Raw genomic sequence first — 20839 nt, forward strand, 5'->3', positions numbered from 1 at the left:
GTCACTGCCGCTCATTTCGCATGCTTTCTTTATTTTGCTGTGTTGTATTGTGATTGTGCATTACCGCGTAAACATTTCGCTTTGTACGAACAATGGTGGATAGCCAAGGATTCAAAGAACGCCTAGTCGCAACCGAAACAACAATAGAAACAAGGAGTCACGTGACTATTTGTGCCGACATGCGTTTCCCGCTCAACCGGGGCATATAAGCATGAAGTGCACATAAAGGCCAGTCGACGCTTTTGGCTGCAGCGCCTCCTTTGAGTCGCTTTTCGTTAGGGATCCTACATGTTTTGCCGCGGCGGCGCCGCAGTGAAACGTGTAGGCGTGTAGGTTCCCCACTTTTCGTTACTTTTCGTTAAAGCCCCTCACTTTTCGTAGATTATTAGCGCCATCTAGACGTCGTTGAAATAACTGCAGTTATTTTATTTTTGTAAAATATCATTTTACGTTTACATGGTATGGTTTATATCTTACACACTAGTGTATTTTTTCAAACAATAACTCTTTGCCATTTATCTTCACCTATTATGCCAAATAATTTTCCAGAGGTAAGCTACATCAGCTTTAGCTGGCTTCAGCATTTCAGCGATTTCAGCAGCCTTTCAGCCATGCTTTCAGCCTTTCAGCATTTTTCGCTCCGCCACTAAAAAAAGTAAATAATTTTGTTGGCTTGTAACTTTTTCCAGCTACATTTTTCGTCTTTTTTGAGCGAGAAAGAAGTGAAACCACATTTTCTAGTAACATTGCTCTCGCACATGCCTCGCCTACGTCCTCGCGCTTTTTCGAAGAGCGAAGTTGCCAAACGTGGCGGCGCCGAACGAGCCAGTCCCAAAACGTTGTCACTGATCCTCACCGTAGCCTGCTACCTGAAACCAAGCACGTTGTCGGACGAACGTCTCCTCCCGCCGGTCCGTTAATTTGAACATGCCGCCCAAGAAAAAGGAAGACGAGACAGAGCGACCTGTTCTGATCGGTCGCGTTGGCACCAACCTCAAAGTCGGGATCGTCGGCCTACCTAACGTGGGTAAATCCACCTTCTTCAATGTGTTGACAGCCAACCAAGTGCCGGCTGAAAATTTTCCATTTTGCACGATCGACCCAAACGAGAGCAGGGTCGCTGTTCCCGATGCTCGTTTCGAGTATCTTTGCGAATACTTCAAGCCGGCGAGTAAGGTTCCGGCATTTCTCAACGTGGTCGACATCGCCGGCCTTGTAAAAGGTGCCAGCGATGGCCAGGGTCTGGGAAATGCATTTCTGTCGCACATTCGAGCCTGTGATGCGCTTTTCCACTTGTGTCGCACTTTCGAAGACGAAGACGTGACTCACATTGAAGGCGACGTCAACCCTGTCCGCGACATAGACATTATTAACGAGGAACTTCGCAAGAAGGATGAGGAATACCTGTTGGCAGCCATCGACAAAATGGAACGCACTGTGCTTCGAGGTGCTGACAAGAAGATGAAGCCAGAGTACGACATTTTGGTGAAGATCCGGGGAGTGCTTTGCGATGAAAAAAAGCATTTGCGCTTCTGCGACTGGAACGCGAACGAGATTGAAGTGCTCAACAAGCACCTCTTCATCACTGCCAAACCCATGATCTATCTGGTAAATCTTGCTGAAAAGGACTTTATTCGTAAAAAGAACAAGTGGCTGCCGAAAATCAAGGAGTGGGTCGACAAGAATGATCCAGGCGCTGCTGTGATTCCATTTAGCGGTGCTTTCGAGCATAAGCTAATCGAAATGGACGCTGAGCAAAAAAAAGCCTACGAGGAGGAGCACAAGGTGAGGACTTTGCACATGCGGCTCGCGGTCGGCAGGGCTCCTGCAGGCTCTTCTTTTTTTGCATATCATTAGCTCAAAAACCAGACGTGTAAAGTAATGGAAAGGCTCTTGGGTTCTGAATTTTGAAGATTCAGAACAAAGGAGTTCACCAGCGAACCGCATGCGTACCGTAGCACGTTTACAAAGCTCTAGACAGCAAACATAGATACGCCAGCATGGCTTGGGCAATAGTAACGTAAGGGACAACTCGTGTTTTGATCAGAAATATTATTCATGCCTTTTATGTTGTGTAACATAATACAGGCTGCTTATTTTTTGTCTATAGTTTTTCATTGTGCAAATAAAATATCACTTTCTTTGCATATTGCGTTTCCCACATTTGGAGCATAGTAACAGCCTCAGAAAGTACTTGTACATGCAGGCAACTTACTCCAAAACATCCACCGTGAGTTATGAGGCAGCGCACCATGAAACACACAGACAGGAAGAGGGACAAGCGCTGTCCTGTCTGTGTGTTTCATGGTGCGCTGCCTCATAATCATGGCATACCAACTAGCCCAATTATCCGCTTTACTGAATCCACCATGAGAAAACCTAAAATTTCATTGGCTGCACTGCTAAATCAACTCGTAAATAAGTACGGTATTTGTTCTTAGTTTAGCAGCAGAGGAAGACGGGACAAAATATAAAACGCTCACAAGCTCTTGTGTTGTGTGTATTCTTCATTTTACCCTGTCTTCCTGCACTCTTAAACCATGAATAAGTGCTAACTTGCCCAGATCGCAGCCTTAATTAATAGTATTTTTTCTGCATGTTCTGTAGTATCGATGTCAAGTCTTGATAGAAGCCTCGCCAGTCATGCAGGCATTGCGAAATCAGGGTGTAGACGAGTCGTATGTGAAAGTACTTGAAGATATCTGTAGTGGCTGCACAGCAACTTAGTTCTGCGTAAAGAAAGTAACAAAATGCCCATAAATAAAAGTGTTTGGCAATGAGACACGACCTCCCCAGTACTATTCCTAGCTTGTTTAGAGGAAGTATTTAGAGACTTGGAATGATAGCAGTTAGGGATAAAGGTTGATGGAGAATACCTCAGTAATCTGCGATTTGCTGATGACATTGCCTTGCTAAGTAACTCGGTGAATTAACTGCAAAGAACGATTGATGACCTAGACAGGAAAATCAGACAGGTAGGCTTGAAAATCAATATGCAGAAGACTAACGTAACATTCAACACCCTTGGGAAGGAACACAGCAGGTTACGATAGGTAGCAAAGCACTGGAAATGGTAGGCGAATATTTCTACTTAGGACAGGTAGTAACCGCAGATTCGGACCATGAAAGGGAAATTAAATAACTAGGAGAATAAGATTGGGATGGAGCGAATTTCTAGCAGGTTATGACTAGCAGCTTACTGGTATCGCTCAAGGAAAAGTATTCAGCAGGTGCATCTTACCTGTATTGACCTATGGGGTTGAAACGTGGAGGCTTACAAAGAGGGTTCTACTTAAGTTGTGGACAACACAGAGGGGTATGGAACAAAAAATGGTAGGTGTAACATGAAGAGAAAGGAAGCGTCAGAGGTCAGAATAATAACTCGAGTTACTGACGTTCTAGTGGAAATTGAGAAGAAGAAATGGCCATGGACAGGGCATATAGTGCGAAGAAAAGGCAACCGATGGTCATTTAGGGTAACAATTTGGATTCAGAGGGAAGGAAAGCATACCAGGGGCTGGTGGAAAGTTAGGTGGGCAGATGAGGTTAAGAAGCACAGGACTGGGTTAATTGGAGGAATATGGGAAAGGCCTTTGCCCTGCACTGGGTAGTCTGACTATGATGATAAAGTGTGAGCATTGTATGGTTTCTTAAAAATATTTGCTAAAAATTTTTCTGTGTGTGCGTGTGCATGCTGCACAAACTTCTGCTTATTGTTCAGGTGTGTATATGCTACGTAACATTTCTATTGCATTCTTGCAGGTGAAGTACTGCTAACTTTCTTTGCATCTTTATAGGCCTACTTTAGCAGTCTATATTAGGCTAGGAGAAAGAAAAGAACACTAATGATTACCTGTTGATGGCGTTTAATAATTATTTAGGTTGAACATGACAGCTGTGTTAAATATTCATACTTAAGAGTTGCTTGGAAAGTGCTACCAAAATGTTAATGTCTAGTCTGATGAAACAATGCTTGGAGGCTTCCTGATCCTGCGTTAATTTCCTAATATTCACTGGCATACCATCTGTGTCTTATTACGAAATGTCCTAATCTGATTTATTACTGACATTGTGTAACCATTACATGGGTACTAAGTGGTTTTGTAAGCTTTGCACATGTTTCGTTGCGAACTGTGGTGAAAGCTTATTGTCTGCCTTCATTTATCACCACTGCAATACTGATTGTGCATTCACTAGGGTTGCTTTTTTTGGCATGAAAAATTCAGCACTTAAATATGCTTGTAATGTAGAAAAATAAGTTTGTGGGCCAGTTGGTGTAGCATTGTCATTAAGCTGAATGAAATTTGCACAGAGGACAGGCTGAGAACACACAAAATTATGGTACTGCTAGCAATCTTAAGTTTTACTACATGCATATCTTTAGGCACACACGACTACTGTTGCATTTAGTAAACGAATGCAACGATTAGATTCAAGGTCAATTACCCAAGCCCTTAAGAGCGTGTCTTCTGTATAGTTCATAAGGTGGGAGGTCTGGTTGAGTAGACATTGGATGCTAGGTGCCAAGCACCTAGCAACCTCTCATTTCTCCAGTGCTTAAGCCATTTGACTGCTGCTGGGAGATTTTTAGTCTGAAGACAGTTCTAAACACCTGCCATTTTTTTCATGAAGCTGGAGTGTAAAGTTTCTAAACAATATTCTTTTTCTAGAACATTTTTCCAGCACACTGAATATGAAAGGTAGTGTTTACTAATGAAGCTGTTGTAAAATTTTGATGATGGGCGAGCTTCTTCAGGCAGTGCTTATTGTGATGGAAGACTCACCTTGAGTTTGACATTTAAATTCAGCAACATCATAAGGTGCTGGATAAGCCGGGTAGTCAACCTACAAAAAAATGTCACCAAATGATGTATCCAACCACATTATGTGCAGTTTTTGTGAGAGCATTGATAAAGCTGGCAGCAGTTCCTATAGTGCCTCAGGAAATGAAAGCTCTAGAACGCATATAAATGCTAGTAGATGCCTTATAAACTTCGTTGTGGTACATCTAGCAAATTGACTTTAGTACCACTTCAAATGATGGTCAGTTTAGTTTCAATGAAGCTTTCTTTTGGCACTGTTTGACAGGCACAAGCGTGAGCACACTATATTGGCCTCTTTCTTAACATATAGCTCATCTCATTGTATGCTGTGAGCTGTGTTGTGGTTATCACATGCACACGATGAATAATATTGAAAGTATCAGCATCGAGGCAGCATTCAAAACTAATGTTGGGTATTAAAATGATTAATCTTGGGATCGTGGGAGGTGGTGCTTGCGGCATGCTAGCAGCGTTAAAAACATTAACTGCCACATTTTGTTCTTTTACTCAGGTGACTTCTGTGCTGGACAAAATAATTGTGACTGGATACAAAGCACTGCAGCTGATGTACTTCTTCACGGCTGGAAAAGATGAAGTCAAGGCATGGACAATTCAGAAGCACACCAAAGCGCCCCAGGCTGCTGGAAAGATCCACACAGACTTCGAGAAAGGCTTTATCATGGCTGAGGTGATGAAGTTTGATGACTTCAAAGAGGAAGGCTCAGAAGCAGCTGTAAAGGCCTCTGGCAAGTACCGGCAACAAGGCCGAAACTACGTTGTGGAAGATGGTGACATCATCTTTTTCAAGTTTAATGCTGGTGCAGGGTTGCAAGCCAAGAAAAAGTAACAGTGTCTGCTGACTGCCAAGGAAGTTGGCCCTTCGTTAGCAGGTTCGTGTTGCTGCCAAGCATGCATGCCTTATGGGGACTTTCACAAGTTTAAGACTGTTTTGAAGTTTTGAATGAGGTCTCAAATAAACTGTGCTAAGGCTCATAAAGGCATATTTACATATGTGTCTGTCTTCTCATTCTAAGCCTGCGTTTTGTTGGAGGTAAAACGCTAGATGCACGTGTACTGTGTGATGTCAGTGCACCCCAGTTGGTTGAAATTACGTTGTTTTTCACTCTGATGTCTTTCATAACCTTAGTTGCTTTGGGACGTTAAACCGCATCAAGAAATTAAATCAAATTCCTACTTCGGCCTGCCTTGTCACAGAGGCTTAACCTTTGCGCATGGTTAGAATGCATTGGTTTTCTCAAGTCTGCCTGGAAAGGTTTCTATGCACAAGGCAGAGCCTTTGTTCCACAGATGTGTTTGAAAGCCAGTGCCATTGAGGAAAAAAAAAATGCACTGAATTTTATTTGTGAAAGAACTGTTGGTGGAAATACCGTTTGTAGCTCTTGCTAGCTTAGTGGTATTCGGACAACCTAGATGACTATCATAATGTCGTAAAAATACCATGAAATGATTCTGCATGCCCAGTTATTGGCCCACTGCATTATTGTGGAGGACAGTTTTGCAGCTTTTTGCCTCCTGACTTTAGTTTTTTTCTGTTTAAAATCTTTTACATGCTTAGTGTATATGCACCTGCACATTCAATGAAGAAATTAATGAAGCGTGCTCAGTTTTTTCACTTTACCAGTACGACTTGCCTACATCAAGTGCTGAATGCACCAACAGAATTTTATTACATTGTGACTTTTAAGGGTGATCACCGCGGTTGTGGTGGTGATATATTTTAATGAAGCAAGGGGGCAAGCTTGGCCACGACACAAGGTATGGTCTTATTTTTTAAGCATTTGGAGTTTATATGCAAAAGCAATACTGAAATATGAGGCATGATGTCATTATGGCCATCTGGGCTTCTTTAACATGCACAAAAATAAAATCAGTATGTAGACGTTCCATTCCACCTCCTTCAAAACATAGCCAAGTTGTGACCTCTGCATGTTGGAAAGCTTTGCTTGTATTATGATGGTTGCAATCGGGAACATTTTTTTTCCAGCAAACTCCACATATTGCAAGTAATACAATTTTATGCAAGTGCTTAGCAAGATGTATTTGTCTGATGCTTCTGCATTTGTATAGATTCATTCAAAACATCCTCTTGGTAGACATACGTTTACTACATTCTTTTTTCTGCCAGATTTAGCTTCATTCAGGCCTAGAGATAAGATGCTAGCATCTTTCGACAAAAGAAAGTACCTGTCTTCCACAGTAAAATTGATCATCGTTCCTGACATCATCAGCCGAACTATGCCCACTACAGGCTGAAGGCCTCCCACATACCTCTCCAATTAACATCTCCTGTGCTAACTGTGGCCATCTTTCTCCACAAACTTCCCCACTTCATCTGCTCACCTTACTTTTTGCTGCCCCACGTTACTCTTCCTTTCTTTTGAAATCAGTCTGTTACCCTTAGCGGCAATCGGCTATCTTGCCTTTAAATTACATGCCCTGCCCATGCCCGTCTGTTCTCCTTAATTTCGGCTGTGTCATTAGCTCTTGTTTGTTCTCTGATGCACACTACTCTCTTCCTGCCAGTGTTACGTCTATCATTTTCCTTTCCACAGCTTGCTGCATTGACCTCAGTTTAAGTACACTTTTTGCTAGCCTCCACTTTTCTAAGTCATAGATGGCTAAGATACAGCTGTTGTCTACTTTTCTTTTGAACGGTACTGGCAAACTACCATTCATGATCTGAGAGTGCCTGCCAAATGCACTCCATTTCATTATTATTCTTGTATTTTAACCTGGTGGTCTAGATCTGTGGTCACTACTTGCCCTAAGTAGATGTATTCCCATCTAAAAACAGCACACATAAAACATGAAAGCACTGAGAGAACAGGACGGACAAGATAAGAGCACTCTTGTCTGTCCTGTTATCTCTGTGTTTGTGTTCTTTGTGCGACGTTTTTAGACGGATCGTTACCAACTAGCCCAACTTTCTACTTTACCGAGATGTATTCCCTCGCAACTTCCAACACTTTGCTGCTGATATAAACTGTTGCTCCCTTCCGAGACTGCTGAACATTACTTAGTTTGCTGAATATCAATATTTAAACCTACCCCTCTGCTTTGCTTGTCTAGGCCATGCTTTGCAATATTTCCTAAAGTTTTTTGCAAGGCAACATCCTCAGAAAATCGCAGATTACTGCGGTATTCTCCATTAGCTCTTACTTCTTGCCCTTCCCAATCCAGACATCTCAATACCGCCTGTAATCACTCTGTGAATAGTGCTGAAGAAAGCCTTCCTCCCTGCAAGAAACCCTTATTTCGTTTTTATTGCTCTCTCTATGGAGGACGTGGCTGTGCAGCTGCTATAGATATTTTGCAGTACATACATATGACTCTTCTGCATCCTGGTTTCATACATAATTCATGCACGACTGCTGAGGTTATAAGTCAAATGCTTGCTCATAATCTATGCAAGCAATACGCAAGGGTTGGTTATATTCTGCAGACTTTTACATTGCCTAAATGGTAGTGCGAGTATGGTCTATTGACAAGTAGCCTTTATGAAAGCCGGCCTGGTCCTTTGGTTGGCTGTATTCTGAGGTGGCCCTAATTCTATTTGCCACTGCCTTAGTAAGTATATATCATGCAGGCAATGGTCAGTGTGCTTATTGATGTCAGTAGCTTTTCATGTTCTTGACATTCATTCTCCTGTCAATTCAGACGTTAGCATTTTTCCCAAGATTCTGGTACACTCGAAGTCACGAGACATTGCATATACAGGCTGTGCAGTTTTCTTACCTCTGTTTCGCCTTCGTTCTTCAATAGGTCTGCTGTTCCCAGATCCTCACCACCTGCTTTCCTGCTTGCATCGCTTCTAAGGCTGTACTGCTTTCATTACTGGCATGATGACCCTCTGCAATGCTTCCTCCCTAATTATCATGACTACTTTGGCTAGTGCATAAATCTGTGTAGAACTCCACAGCTACCTTAGCCATTGCATCCAAAGTGGTACTGACACTGTCCCCCTTGTCTTGTAGCATGTGCATCTGATTTTCACCTACGTTTAGTTTCCTCTTGACTGCTACCTCCCTTCTTTAGACCTTGCTAGATTCTCTGCATAATATACCTTACGTCTGTTACATTACCCCTCTCAAGCTGCTGCTCAGCAGCTTTTTGCCCGGGGTTCCTTTACCTTGTATTAGAATGGGAATAAAGATGGCCTTATTATTATTACTTTGTCAGCTCTGCCAGTTCTATCTACAGGGTTTGAAATTTTGACACTTCAGCGTTCCTTAAATCACTTTCCTCTCCTGAAAGAACTTACCAGTATTAGGTCCAGCAACCTACTTCTCTTACTGACTCTGTAATCATCCTAATGATATCTGTGCAATTAGAGTTAATTGCTTAAATACCAAGGTCATCATCCTTGGTTAAAGTGGAATAGCTGTCCTGCAGCAAGGTCCTGATTTCTACTTTCCTTCTTAGTGCTAATTTGTTGATTGGCTTCTTCGTTACTAGTTTCCCATGTTCTGCATCCAATTACAGGCTAGTCTGAAACATTACTATCTTGTGGTCACATCATCTCACTTTGCCGAGCAACTCAACATTCTGCACGATACCAGGATGTGTGCAAATATGGTCCATTTAATTTTTAGTCTTGCTATTTGGGCATTTCCAAGTAAATTTGCATAAGTTCCACTTGCCAAAGAAAGTATACGACTCATAAACTCTACTGTTCTGCGAGCTCTACAAACAAATAATCAACACCAGCCTAACTATACCCACTGCAGGGCAAAGGCCTCTCCCATGTACCTCCAACCGATCCAGTTCTGCGCCAACTGCATCCATTTGATTCCTGCAAACTTCCTAATATCCGCTGCCCTCCGTTACGCTTTCCTTCCCTTGGAATCCTTTCAGTCACCCCTAACGACCATATGTTATCTTGCCTTCGCATTACATGATTTTCCTATGCCCATTCATTCTTAATTTATACTAAAATATCATTAGCTCGCATTTGTTCCCTGATCCAAATAAGCAACCCCCTACTATACCTGAAACCTATACTGTAGTCACCTACTTGCTTACCTTGGCACCGAAGTCGCCTGTCAGGACAGTTTACTGCATTCATATTCTACTCAGTCCTGATTTTACATCTTCATAGAACATTGTGACTAGTATCCTTTATCAAGACTGGATGTAGTTATGTAGGCCTGTACAACCTTCAGTTTGTACCTCTTATTAAGCTTCATCACAATAAATGCCACACGATCACTAATGCTGTAGAATTCCTCCATGTGCCATCTGTATTCATATTCATCGCGAAGCTACACCTAGCTCTCACCAGTCAGCCAAACCATGTTAAGAGCACATGTTTGACCTTTATCACTACATATATTTCACTTGTCCTCTTAATGTCGCCAAGGCCTGTGGCATTTAATTTAATGCTTGCTAGTTCTTCGGACAGCACTGCTAGGCTAGGCTCATTAGATAAGGTTTTAGTGTTAAATGCTGCCAGGTTCAGTTTCAAATGGCGAACTGCGAGCCAGAGATCTTTAGTACCCTCTCGCAGTCGCCAGAAGTTAAGGGCTGGGATTTTGTGCGTTCGTACATGAGTTGGGGGTCATGTATTGCACCAAGGTGGCCAAATCACTGTGATCAGACCGTACTTGATTCCAGCAATGTCTCTTGAAGGCTATAAAGAAAAGCTTAGAAACCATATTTGCACTTTTTTCTGGCGCTGGGAAAAAAGAAAACTCCAAAATGAAAGAGCAGTCAGAACGTAGTGCTATTCTTGCAAGGACCCTTGTCTTTGGGTGTTATATGTTTTGGAATTTGGGAGGTAAAAATCAAGAATATTTTTTCAGTTGCAATTAGAACAACTCTCAGGTTATTAAGGGAAAAGTTCCACAAAATATTTTTTCGGGTCTCTCTTTTGTAGCAGACAACACAAGCGCTTATTCCTTCTTTACTCATTATTTCATGAAAACTGCAGTAAATATCTTTACCCAAGTCATTCAGATTTTTTCTCATCTCAGTTTTGTTGTATAGATTAGCAATCTTCCAGAAAGTATCTGCACAAGGCCTTTTTGTCTTGTACACTGCAATAACATTCATTCAAAGCCTGTTGGTTACAATCTGACGTAAAAGTCCTGTTCTTCTTTGATGCTGCATGGAAGCCAACTGATGGCTTCAAAGGGTGAAGGTTTAAGCAGTTACTTTACATGTGCAGTATAACTATGACCTTAAGCAATCAACTGCTCTAATATTTCAGCTTTATTGTATGCTATTGTATTGCTTTATTGTAATGTTAAGAGATAAGCGTGTAGAGTGCATCAGAGAAATAACTCAAGTTACTGACATTCTAGTGGAAATCAAGAAGAAGAAATGGGCATGGGCAGGACATGTGGTGTGAAGAGAGGATAACCGATGGTCCCTTAGGGTAACAAACTGGATCCCGAGGGAAGGAAAGCGTAGCAGGGGTTGGCAGAAAGTTAGGTGGGCGGAGGAGGTTAAGAAGTTCGCAGGGGTTAAGTGGATGCAGCTAGCCCAGGACCGGGTTAATTGGAGGAATATGAGAGAGGCCTTTGCCCAGCAGTAGGTATAGTCAGGCTGATGATGATGATGTATGTGTAGAGAGTCAACACAGTCATCCCAAATATAAACAAAACAACTCCATTTGGTGAATTAGCACTTTTAATAGCTTGGTATGTATGATGTACAATATACGAGAAGCTTCATATTTACATGACGCTCAAGTGACCTCGCATGCAAGGTCCAGAGAATGAAAAATATTATTTAAAAGTATGTTTCTTCAGCAGGAAAAAAAAAAAAAAAAAAAAAAAAAAAAAAAAAAAAAAAAAAAAAAAAAAGGTGACTAGATCCTGTACAGGTGACCTACATGCCACTTGGATAAAACACAGAAATACATCAGTGGAAACCCTGTGCAATAGTCATTGCAGTAAACATGGACAAGCAGTAGTGAGAGTTCAAATAGTGGCAAGGCATTTATATAAACCTTCCATAACAATTCCCGGCAAGAAACGAGGCAACAGTGACAAAACAGCATTTCACAGAACACTGCAGGCAAGCACAGCTTCACCGTGAAGATTATTCGTGCTTACCAAAGAATAAAAACATTCAAGCAACTACAACTGCGCCAGATCTTTTATAAGTTGCAAAGACAGAAACACCACGCAATTTAGAAATAGAAGTGCTCAGAGCCAACTTTGGGAAAGGAAGGCTTCAGGCTTGCTTGCACATGGGGCACAAAACATCTATGAAATGCACCGTGCAGTAGAAGTATGCATAAAGGAGTGATTTTTTTTTATGCAGTGCTACACCAAAAAGAGCTTTTTGCTTGTCACTAGCAAACCTGCAGGCCCTATTATGATTTATCTCCAGGAACTCTGATTAGTGGTCACTAGGCGAATGTCCAGGCTTACAACTGTTGCTTGGCTCCATGAAGTGATTATCTGCGCAGTGCAGAAGCAAAATGAGATACCACAGGTCGATACACAGCTAGTGCAGCAAACTGCATCGTTAAGAAAGCATGCTGCTCTGTAGTGAGGCTGAAATAAAAATTTCCTGATTAAAACATGCCAGCAACACTACCCTCGACATCGTGCATGCACAACTTTCACCTGCAGAATGTAACTCTTTCCAAATCAAAGAGCTGAACATGAATTATCAAGCCCACTCATTTAGGTGATGCTTACAAAGCAAAATTCTAGTTTTTAGGAAACAGCAGCTACTGCATTACACACGGTATGCCCCTTATTCTCTCAGCCAGTAAAACCAGGGCCTTAAGATAACCATATACGTTTCCACAAAGAAAATGGTCGTTCGCAATTAAACAAAGGTGGAAGAGGGTTAGTTGGTGGAACAACACAATGGTAAACAAGTTTGCTAAAAAGTTTACAACTCCTTTCTGTTGGTTGTCCTGTGAACTCCTTAGCAGTGCAGAAACTTTTTTACCAATGTAATGTTCATAATTAAGACAACTTGGGAGTAGAAACAAAATTCTTAAAAAGCTGCATATATACTACATCCCAATTTGAGATCAGTGGCAAAAAAAAAAAAAAATTGTGAATACCCTCAAGACCTATAGTGATAGGAAGATATTCTTGAGCAGTAACTGATGCTTTGAACCTTATGCCAATAGGTCTACTTGTCATGTCATTTTAATGTGACAACAAAAGCACAGCTGTGGTTGGACATAACTTAAGTCTACAGTGAATTTCTGCCCACATTCAAGGATTCTTCCACAATAAGAAAATAGTTTGTTGCTTTTCCGGTACGCCAAACAAACAGCTAATCACAAGACGAAATTATAAGCTCAACAATTTTGACGCCTCTGGCTTGTTTGACGCAGACAAATGTTAAACGACTGTCGTGACTGACGAGCAGAGTAATACAGGATGCTGCAGAACCTGGCCCATTGTTATCAAGTCCTATTTTTTTAAAGCTGGTTTCTATTAAAGGGAAAAATGTGTATTCAACGTGACATAACAATGTCACATTTTATCTCTCAATGGTCGATATTAAGTCCTATGTTTGTTCATTCTATTTGGAACAGTGATGGTTTTAAACCTAGCCATAACAGTTTTAGATAAAACTGAATACTGTTTGCAAATGCAAACAACATTTGCTAGCACTGTTATTTCTGGCCACTCCATTTCTCAGTGAGCACTAAGTGCTCATAATTCTCTGCAAACACTGATAAAAACAAATCAACCTTGAATAAATTTGAGTCAATCATACAACTGCTACTTGCACGAGTGACATGCTTGCACGAGTCAAAGAAACATAGGTGTGCCCTGACCTGCGATATACAAAAGGCAACCTGGCCTTCATTTAAAATAGTCACATTGGCACTGAACCTTCATACTCCTTCAAAGCTTTGCTTAGATGGAGCACCTTGAACTTTGAATCCAACCCTCACTGACAGAAAGCACATTGCTGCTATTTCAGCAAGTGAACAGTAATGTCTAATATGCCTTTTTACTTCTGTTAAGAATGATAACCATTTGGAGATCTATGTTCACCACTTAAAGGAAGTAGCGCTCAATTACAACCAAGCAAGCAACAGGAGAGACTTTCTCTGAGCCAAGCCACACTTCACTTGCTGCTGCAAGGAAAGCTGATCCCAGCAATTATGACTAACCCAAGCAAAGATCTGAGCAGTAACAATCAGTGAAAGCTGTCTCGACTTGCTAAAACAAATTACCTATATTTGGAGGCATCGCTATTATGGTGTGGGATATAAAGTTTGAAACAGAGGACTGAGCTACAGGCTTTTATTTGAATACCATGGTTTTCTTAGGTCATTAACCCTTGAAAATTTTGGCTGCACCACATGAACCTGAACTGCATACACCTGGCTAACAGTAAGTGCTGACAAACGTAGCAACAATAAATTACCACGCACAAACGTACACAGACTACAGTTTCAAATTCAAACTAGCTTCTAACATTTAAATTTCAGTTAATGATTTGCATAAACAAATCAATATGATCATAGCACCATGATGACATCTTTGCTCCAAGGTTCAGTAATAAAAGTAAGACAGAGAGGAAGGTGAAATCTGCAAAGGCTCTTTTTACATAGTTACACATTAGCTGAGCAAAGCAGTTGCGGTCTGGAGGAACGCCATTATGAAATACGGAATAAAAGTATACTTAACAATTAGGGGTGTGCGAATACTGAAATTTTCGAATACGAGTATGAGAGAAAAATGCTATCAAATCGAATATCTGATCAATAAAATAATAATAAAAAAAAATATATAGAAACCGTTGTTAGCCCTTTTTTCTTTTTTTAAATTAGTTCACAGGAAGGGAAATGCACAGTATCTGTCACACTTGTTTTATTTCAGACTTCATATGGAATTTGCAAATAAAATAAAACTAAAATTGCACAGAAGTGTATACCCTACTGAAAAATTCAGTCCAAATTTTACAGAGGATTTTGTATGCCAGTTTTTTATACAGAAAGGACCTGCATGAAAAAGAGGTGGAGCTGTCATGTCACTGCTGAATACAGTCAATTCTCGTTAATTCGTCTTTCAAGGGGAAAAAAAAAACGTCCAAGTTAACTGAAAGCTTAAATAATCGAATGGGCCTGAAAGAACTGCTGAAAATCGGAATTTTAGATGAAACCAAAATAAGAACGACGTTTTTTCGCCCCATTTCGTGAAGCGCTTCGCGTTTTTTATACACTGTCTGGAAGGCCTTCTTCACAAAAGGGAAGGTGCCTCTTCAGTCTTAACAAACGGCCCCGTCACGTTTTGAAGGTACAGTCTTTGTCAAAAGTGTAGGGCCCAGGGGGTCTCCTTCTGAGCCATTTCGTGCGGCTTGCAATGCACTTCCAGAGTCCCAATTCTCTTGATGGTAAGAAGATTGTTTGTCCTCCCCTCTCCATTGGGAAGGACCTCCACTGATGTTAAATCAAAGCCACTACATGACTCAGAAGCGGACCCCCTGGGCTCTGCACTTTTGACAAAGGCTGTACTTTATTGTACAGCCCATGTAGTGCGGAAAGCTGCGGCAAATTTGAAAATTTTCGGTGCACCCGGAAATTTTCAAATATTCGGAAATTCCAAATATTAGTTTTTCGAATACGAATACAGGTTGAATAACAAACATACTCTATTCATATTCAAAATTTCAAATATTCGCACACCTCTATTAACAATATAAAGAAGTAACCTCTTGCCTGAAAGCACTTTTGCCCCACTGCAGGCACAGCCTGCAAAATGACACTTTTAACTGTGCACGCTCTTTCTGCGCTGCTCAAAGACAGAGCTAAGCATTACGATGTTAGCCTCAATGCAGCTATCCGACTACCTAACTTGTGTTACAAAAACACCAGATGCTTGACTGTCAACTGAACACTCTTTAGCAGAGTCTCCTTCTGTTTCGAAAAAAAAAAAAAAAAACTGGCAGGCATCCGTAAATCCCAAAAGAAGTGCACATCAGCAAGGTGGAAACAAATGCTCCTCTAATTACAGCTCTTCCCTTTTTTCAATCGTGCACACACAATACTGGCATTTTGCTGTGTGTTACGTACAGGGCTGGAAATGACTGCAATGACCAGTTAGCGATACTGGGTATGATTTTTCTCATTATACCAATAAAAAGAGGTGGCACCAATCAGTGGCATTCTCCGTTTAATAACAGTGTCAAATCATGTCCTAGATGCATGTCTGCCCTAAAGATCATGGTACCCAGACATCACAATATAAGTAGAAATTGCGGCTGAACTCAGAAAGGAGAACATTCCTTGGTCACTCAAATAAGCCATGATCAGATCCTAATTTTAATTTTATGGATAACACTGTCATTATGCAAAAAAATAAAAATAAAAATAAAAACCACATTCTTCAATACGTAAAACACAGCCTTGCCAATTTCCAAATTGTGAATTTGAGATAACTGCACTCCATGGCTGACATATTAGATTTAGATGAAAAATTAAGAGTCATATGCAATCTTCCGTTTGTGAAGTTTCACAGGTGAAGGATCCGCAATGGGTCTTCACGTAGCCCCACTGTCAGTAAGTACTACTGTACACGGTAGGCTGCATAAATCGGTCATTTACCACTCGTGGTCTACCGTTCGGTTTTTGCCTACTCAGCAAAAAGCAAATTTTCCAAGCTGAATTGTCCAAGCAATGGTGTGCACCCACAGAGCAGCATCAACAGCCATGGTATGGATGTCACTCCGCGGAGAACCCAGTATCGGGCGGCGCAGAAATGCAAGCGGCAACGCAAATTATCGGGCCCTTTTTTAACGCGCCGAAGCTACACCACGGCTATGAAGAGTGCAGTAGTGGATGGCTATGGATAAAATTTGACCATGTGAGGTTCTTTCATCCATCTGACAACCCGGTATCGGGCAGCGAGAAATGCAAGCAGTAACACAAATTATCGGGTCCTTCTTTAACGTGCTGAAGCTACACCACGGCTATGAAGAGCGCAGTAGTGGACGGCTATGGATAAAATTTGACCATTTGAGGTTCTTTAACGTGCACCAAAATCTTGACACTCAGCTGTATTTGTTCTTCACCTCCTTCAGAAAAATCGCCGCGGCCAGGATGAAGCAAGTTTCACCAAGATGTACTCGTAATCAAGTGTGCAATTTAAATCTTACAATAAAAGGATCACCAAACCAAGAAAAGCGCTCACGTGTTCTGCATCAGGCAATCCTGTGACCGCAATCCCCAACATGGTGCCACTTGCACATTTCAGTTTTCCTCTGGTAGATGGCAGTACTTTTGCATAAAATCTATTGGTACCTGTTACCAATACGTGCTAAAGAATAAAAAGGGAGCAGGAAATGTGCCTACTTCCGTACAAAAATTTATTGAATATACTGTAACTCCCAACACCTTTCAATTTTGCTTTTGGGTGATGAAAAAGTTCTGACTCTGAGAAGGGGCCCAGATTGGCACTTTGCAGTTAGTTGTAAAAAGTCATGGACCAGCCAAATTATAAAGCATGTGAAGCAAAGAAAGCAGAGATGCGACAAACTTTTCTACCAGATAGGCACAAGACAAGAACAATGCCAGATAGTTAGCAAATGTCTGCTCCGTTGGACTGAGTCCAATATGAAAAGCTACCAAGGCTGCTTTCCATAGTACTAAGGGAAACAGTTAAAAAAACAAGAACAAATCCAGATCATGCAGGAACTTGCAGGTATGTCAAGCCTTATGATTTTATCTACAAGACTGAGAAGGCCCATAACTGCCAGCACACATATGCTGTGTGCAGCACCATGGCTTTGAGTAGGGTGACTGTCACATTTTATAAGCATGAATGGCATGTTACGGTATTCATTAATATGAATGAAAATTCTACTCAGAACAGCACAGAATTCAGTGCCATTCCATTCATTGTCACAAATGCAACAAAAGGAGCACATAAACGAAATTACTTTGCTCTAAACTCAAAAGCTTGTGTTCTGTGACAGCCGCTACTTGCCAAGGTGACTTTCAGATATGCTAATAGCACCTGATTAAGACAACACCTATGAACTCACCTCAAATCTTACCAGTCAAAGACTGACGTTATCACTCAAGGCTGGACACAGTCCCTTATTCAGGCAATGCAACCAATGTCAAAAATGACCTCCAAAGAGACTACAGTGAACTCTTATGTGAAATGCATACTTAAATGCTAAGAAAAAAAGTGTGTGTGGCAGTCATTTCGCAAAGTATATGAGAAATATTGGCAAGCAAGCACTGTAATGAAATGTGATGGACAGAGTAGGTTGGCTACACTACTCGAATGAAGAAGCTCTGACATCAGGGTAATCGAACCTGACCCCGTAATGACTGAAACCATTGGCCATAATAATTGCATGTTGACATGGGCAATAAATATGTCTACAGAATGATGCAATGTAATCTGGCGCTGCTCTTGACTTGCACTTGATCACGGTTTACACACTAGCAATGTGATTATTAAAGATCCCCCAAAACAAGCCTGGACATTCTGAATAACGCATAGAGAGTGTACAGAGAACATGGTCATGGTTATCAAGGCCGAACGGTACTGCTCCAGGGTCACAAGGAACTTGAACGCAAAGATGAATGTATGCATACAATAACTGCAGCTGTTGCCAATAACAGTGACGTAGGGACAGAGAAAAGAAGGAAGGAGGAGGTTGGGCAATACTGTGATGTGGGGCTCCTATATGCGCACATCTCTCCAAGAGCCGGAAGCAGCCAATTGCGAAAAGCGAAGGCAAATGTTGAAAGCAAGGGCACGAGTGAGCCAATCTCCCCAAGTGCATGCTGCGCTCGTAACATTTCTTTGCCTCGCTCAAAATTGTGACAGTCCTGCTGGGTGCCTCAGAACTGCCAGTATGGGACAAATTCACGATTAGAAGTGGTTCAAGGGTACCATGAACAGACGAGAATTGGTTCCCTAGTTTTCTGCACATTTTACAAAATGAACTGCAAGAAAACATCTACTGTCACAGTGCATTGCTACACACGCATTACTGCTTCAGCACATTCAATTCACGTACAGCCCTTGTAAAAAATATGCAGTCCACAGAGTTTGCTGCTGGAGCCCGCAATGTAGCCCATTTTTCATCATCAGCATTCTAAATTTCTTGAAGGTGTGAACTTCATCCAAAGGAACCTCCAAAGGTTAGGATTTACCAGGGCGCTAAAGTACCCCACTACACAACTCTGAAGAAACCCCCTTGGGTTGCATACTTTTGAGAAAGACTGCACCTGCTAATAAAACCTATGACCGAGAAAATGCAGATCAGGGCTTCCAAAGGTTGCACATCAGATTTTCCTTGCCAAGAGCACAAGTCATTGTTACAACACTGCTGTCCAGTCTGGTAATGACTCTAATTTGCCAATATATACAAGGAAGCCTACCAAGTTGAGTTTCTAATTGAATAAAATTATCGAGTGAAAAACAGTAGCTCCTCATTCTTTGGCAGCTACACACTGCTGGTACCTTAGTGTTACTGAATATGCCTCAAATACCGCCTAACTATATAAATAAAATGCAGACTTTTCCAGATTTCCTCTAAGAACTGTTTTGATATAAGCATGCCATTCAATGGAAAACATTTTTCCTGTACTGATACACCTGCAAACAGGTATAACTCAAGCCAAATCGAAAAATTGTCGAAGAAACCTTAACCGCTAATCACAATGAAACACATTCTAATAACTACTTGCCCTTTAATTTATACTGTTATATGACAACTAAAACATTACACCCCCATGTGCCACCACGGCTGCCAGCAGTTGTTAGCGTCAAGCAACCTGCTGGGCTGTCATCACAAATAAGTTAAACATTATTTCACTACTGACCACCCCCCATGCAGCCAATAAACATTCAATAACCTCTAACAGTGCCTTGCCAAAAGCATATTGCATTGCATGCTGCATAAGTGCACTCAAGCAGCAGCTCTGGTAGCAGCCCTCTTTTTGATGCAGTGCCTGCAACTGCTCGCAACACAAATTAAGGAAGCAAGGATACACTCCTACCACTGAATACACAGCAAGCCCTAAGTGTGCACAAAGCAACAGCAAATAAAACAAAGTCAGGATAGCCTCACAAACATCAGCAGCTCACATTTTCACTCCATGCTGTAGACCACACCGTTTATCTCCCCTATACCACACTGGTTTCAGTTGTCAAGTGAATGTGGGATGACTCATCTCCAGGCTTGACATCTCCAGGCCCAGTGCAACTGTTTACAGCGATGCTTCTATCCGTTCTCGAATCTCACTTCGGCACATAGGACACACTTCTAGCTGCATGGCACATTCGCTGCAGAATCCCCTGCACACAGACAAGTGTCACGCGTGATATGTATACTTTGTCGTCCAACAATTTCATTCAGAGCCCCTCCACCAAAAAAGAGCCATATAAGTGGCAACTTAAGCATACAAGTGAACAGAGCACTTCTAAAATCATACATGTGGCCTGAGTGGATGGCAGAAAAGTTTGCATTTCTAGCTCAAATTATGCACCTTTGAATTGTGTATGGCAGGCTAACTAAGAGTGGTGAGAAATTTCGTGGTTACTGTAGTCTTGTTTTTGATGTGTTACATTTAGACACTGTATTAATGTGTTCTTTGCTTGTCACGGTTTTTGATGTGGGAATTTGGATGAAGTGTGTAATAGAGGCTAAGCGCTATTAGCTGCTGTATACCTGTACTTATTCAATGCTTACCTATCTTGCGCTCTGAACTCCATAAATAATTACTTACAGCTTTATTTTCCACTCCTGTAAAATCCCCAGTTGACTCTGACAGCATTAATAAATGAAATGAAACGAAACAAACAAAATTTTGCTGATTTACACACAAAACACTGGACGCAGCTGCAGCAGCAGTCACAATGATTACTATATTCTATTGAAATTACGATCATCTTCCAGGATCATCAGGATAACAAGCTAGCCAGGCCTCCTACATATGTGGCCATGTTTAAGTGCACACTTATATACAGAGCGGGGGTGTTTGTTGTTATTGAAGTAAGTTCTGTAAGTGCATGCTAAGTGCAGATGAAAAACTATGTTTA

General features: G+C 41.4%; 2 protein-coding genes across 2 annotated transcripts in view; one reads left to right on the forward strand and one right to left on the reverse strand.

The window, feature by feature from the left end:
- The first annotated feature begins 603 nt into the window (after positions 1–603).
- On the forward strand, positions 604–5830 carry LOC146204045 (obg-like ATPase 1). The gene is made up of 2 exons (XM_084589066.1): positions 604–1785; positions 5335–5830. The coding sequence occupies exons 1-2, from the start codon at positions 928–930 to the stop codon at positions 5668–5670; spliced, it is 1194 nt and encodes a 397-aa protein (XP_084445192.1). The 5' UTR covers positions 604–927; the 3' UTR covers positions 5671–5830.
- Positions 5831–11633: 5803 nt separating this feature from the next.
- Positions 11634–20839, reverse strand: part of LOC146204046 (RING finger and SPRY domain-containing protein 1-like) — a 72262-nt gene continuing 63056 nt past the window's right edge. Inside the window, exon 15 of the mRNA XM_084589068.1 lies at positions 11634–20095. Coding sequence (XP_084445194.1) covers positions 20008–20095 — 88 coding nt within the window. The 3' untranslated portion in view covers positions 11634–20007. The remainder of the gene's footprint in view (positions 20096–20839) is intronic.

Source organism: Amblyomma maculatum, chromosome 1, assembly GCF_055883805.1.
Source record: "Amblyomma maculatum isolate TAMU_Amacu chromosome 1, ASM5588380v1, whole genome shotgun sequence".
Taxonomy (NCBI): Eukaryota; Metazoa; Arthropoda; class Arachnida; order Ixodida; family Ixodidae; genus Amblyomma; species Amblyomma maculatum.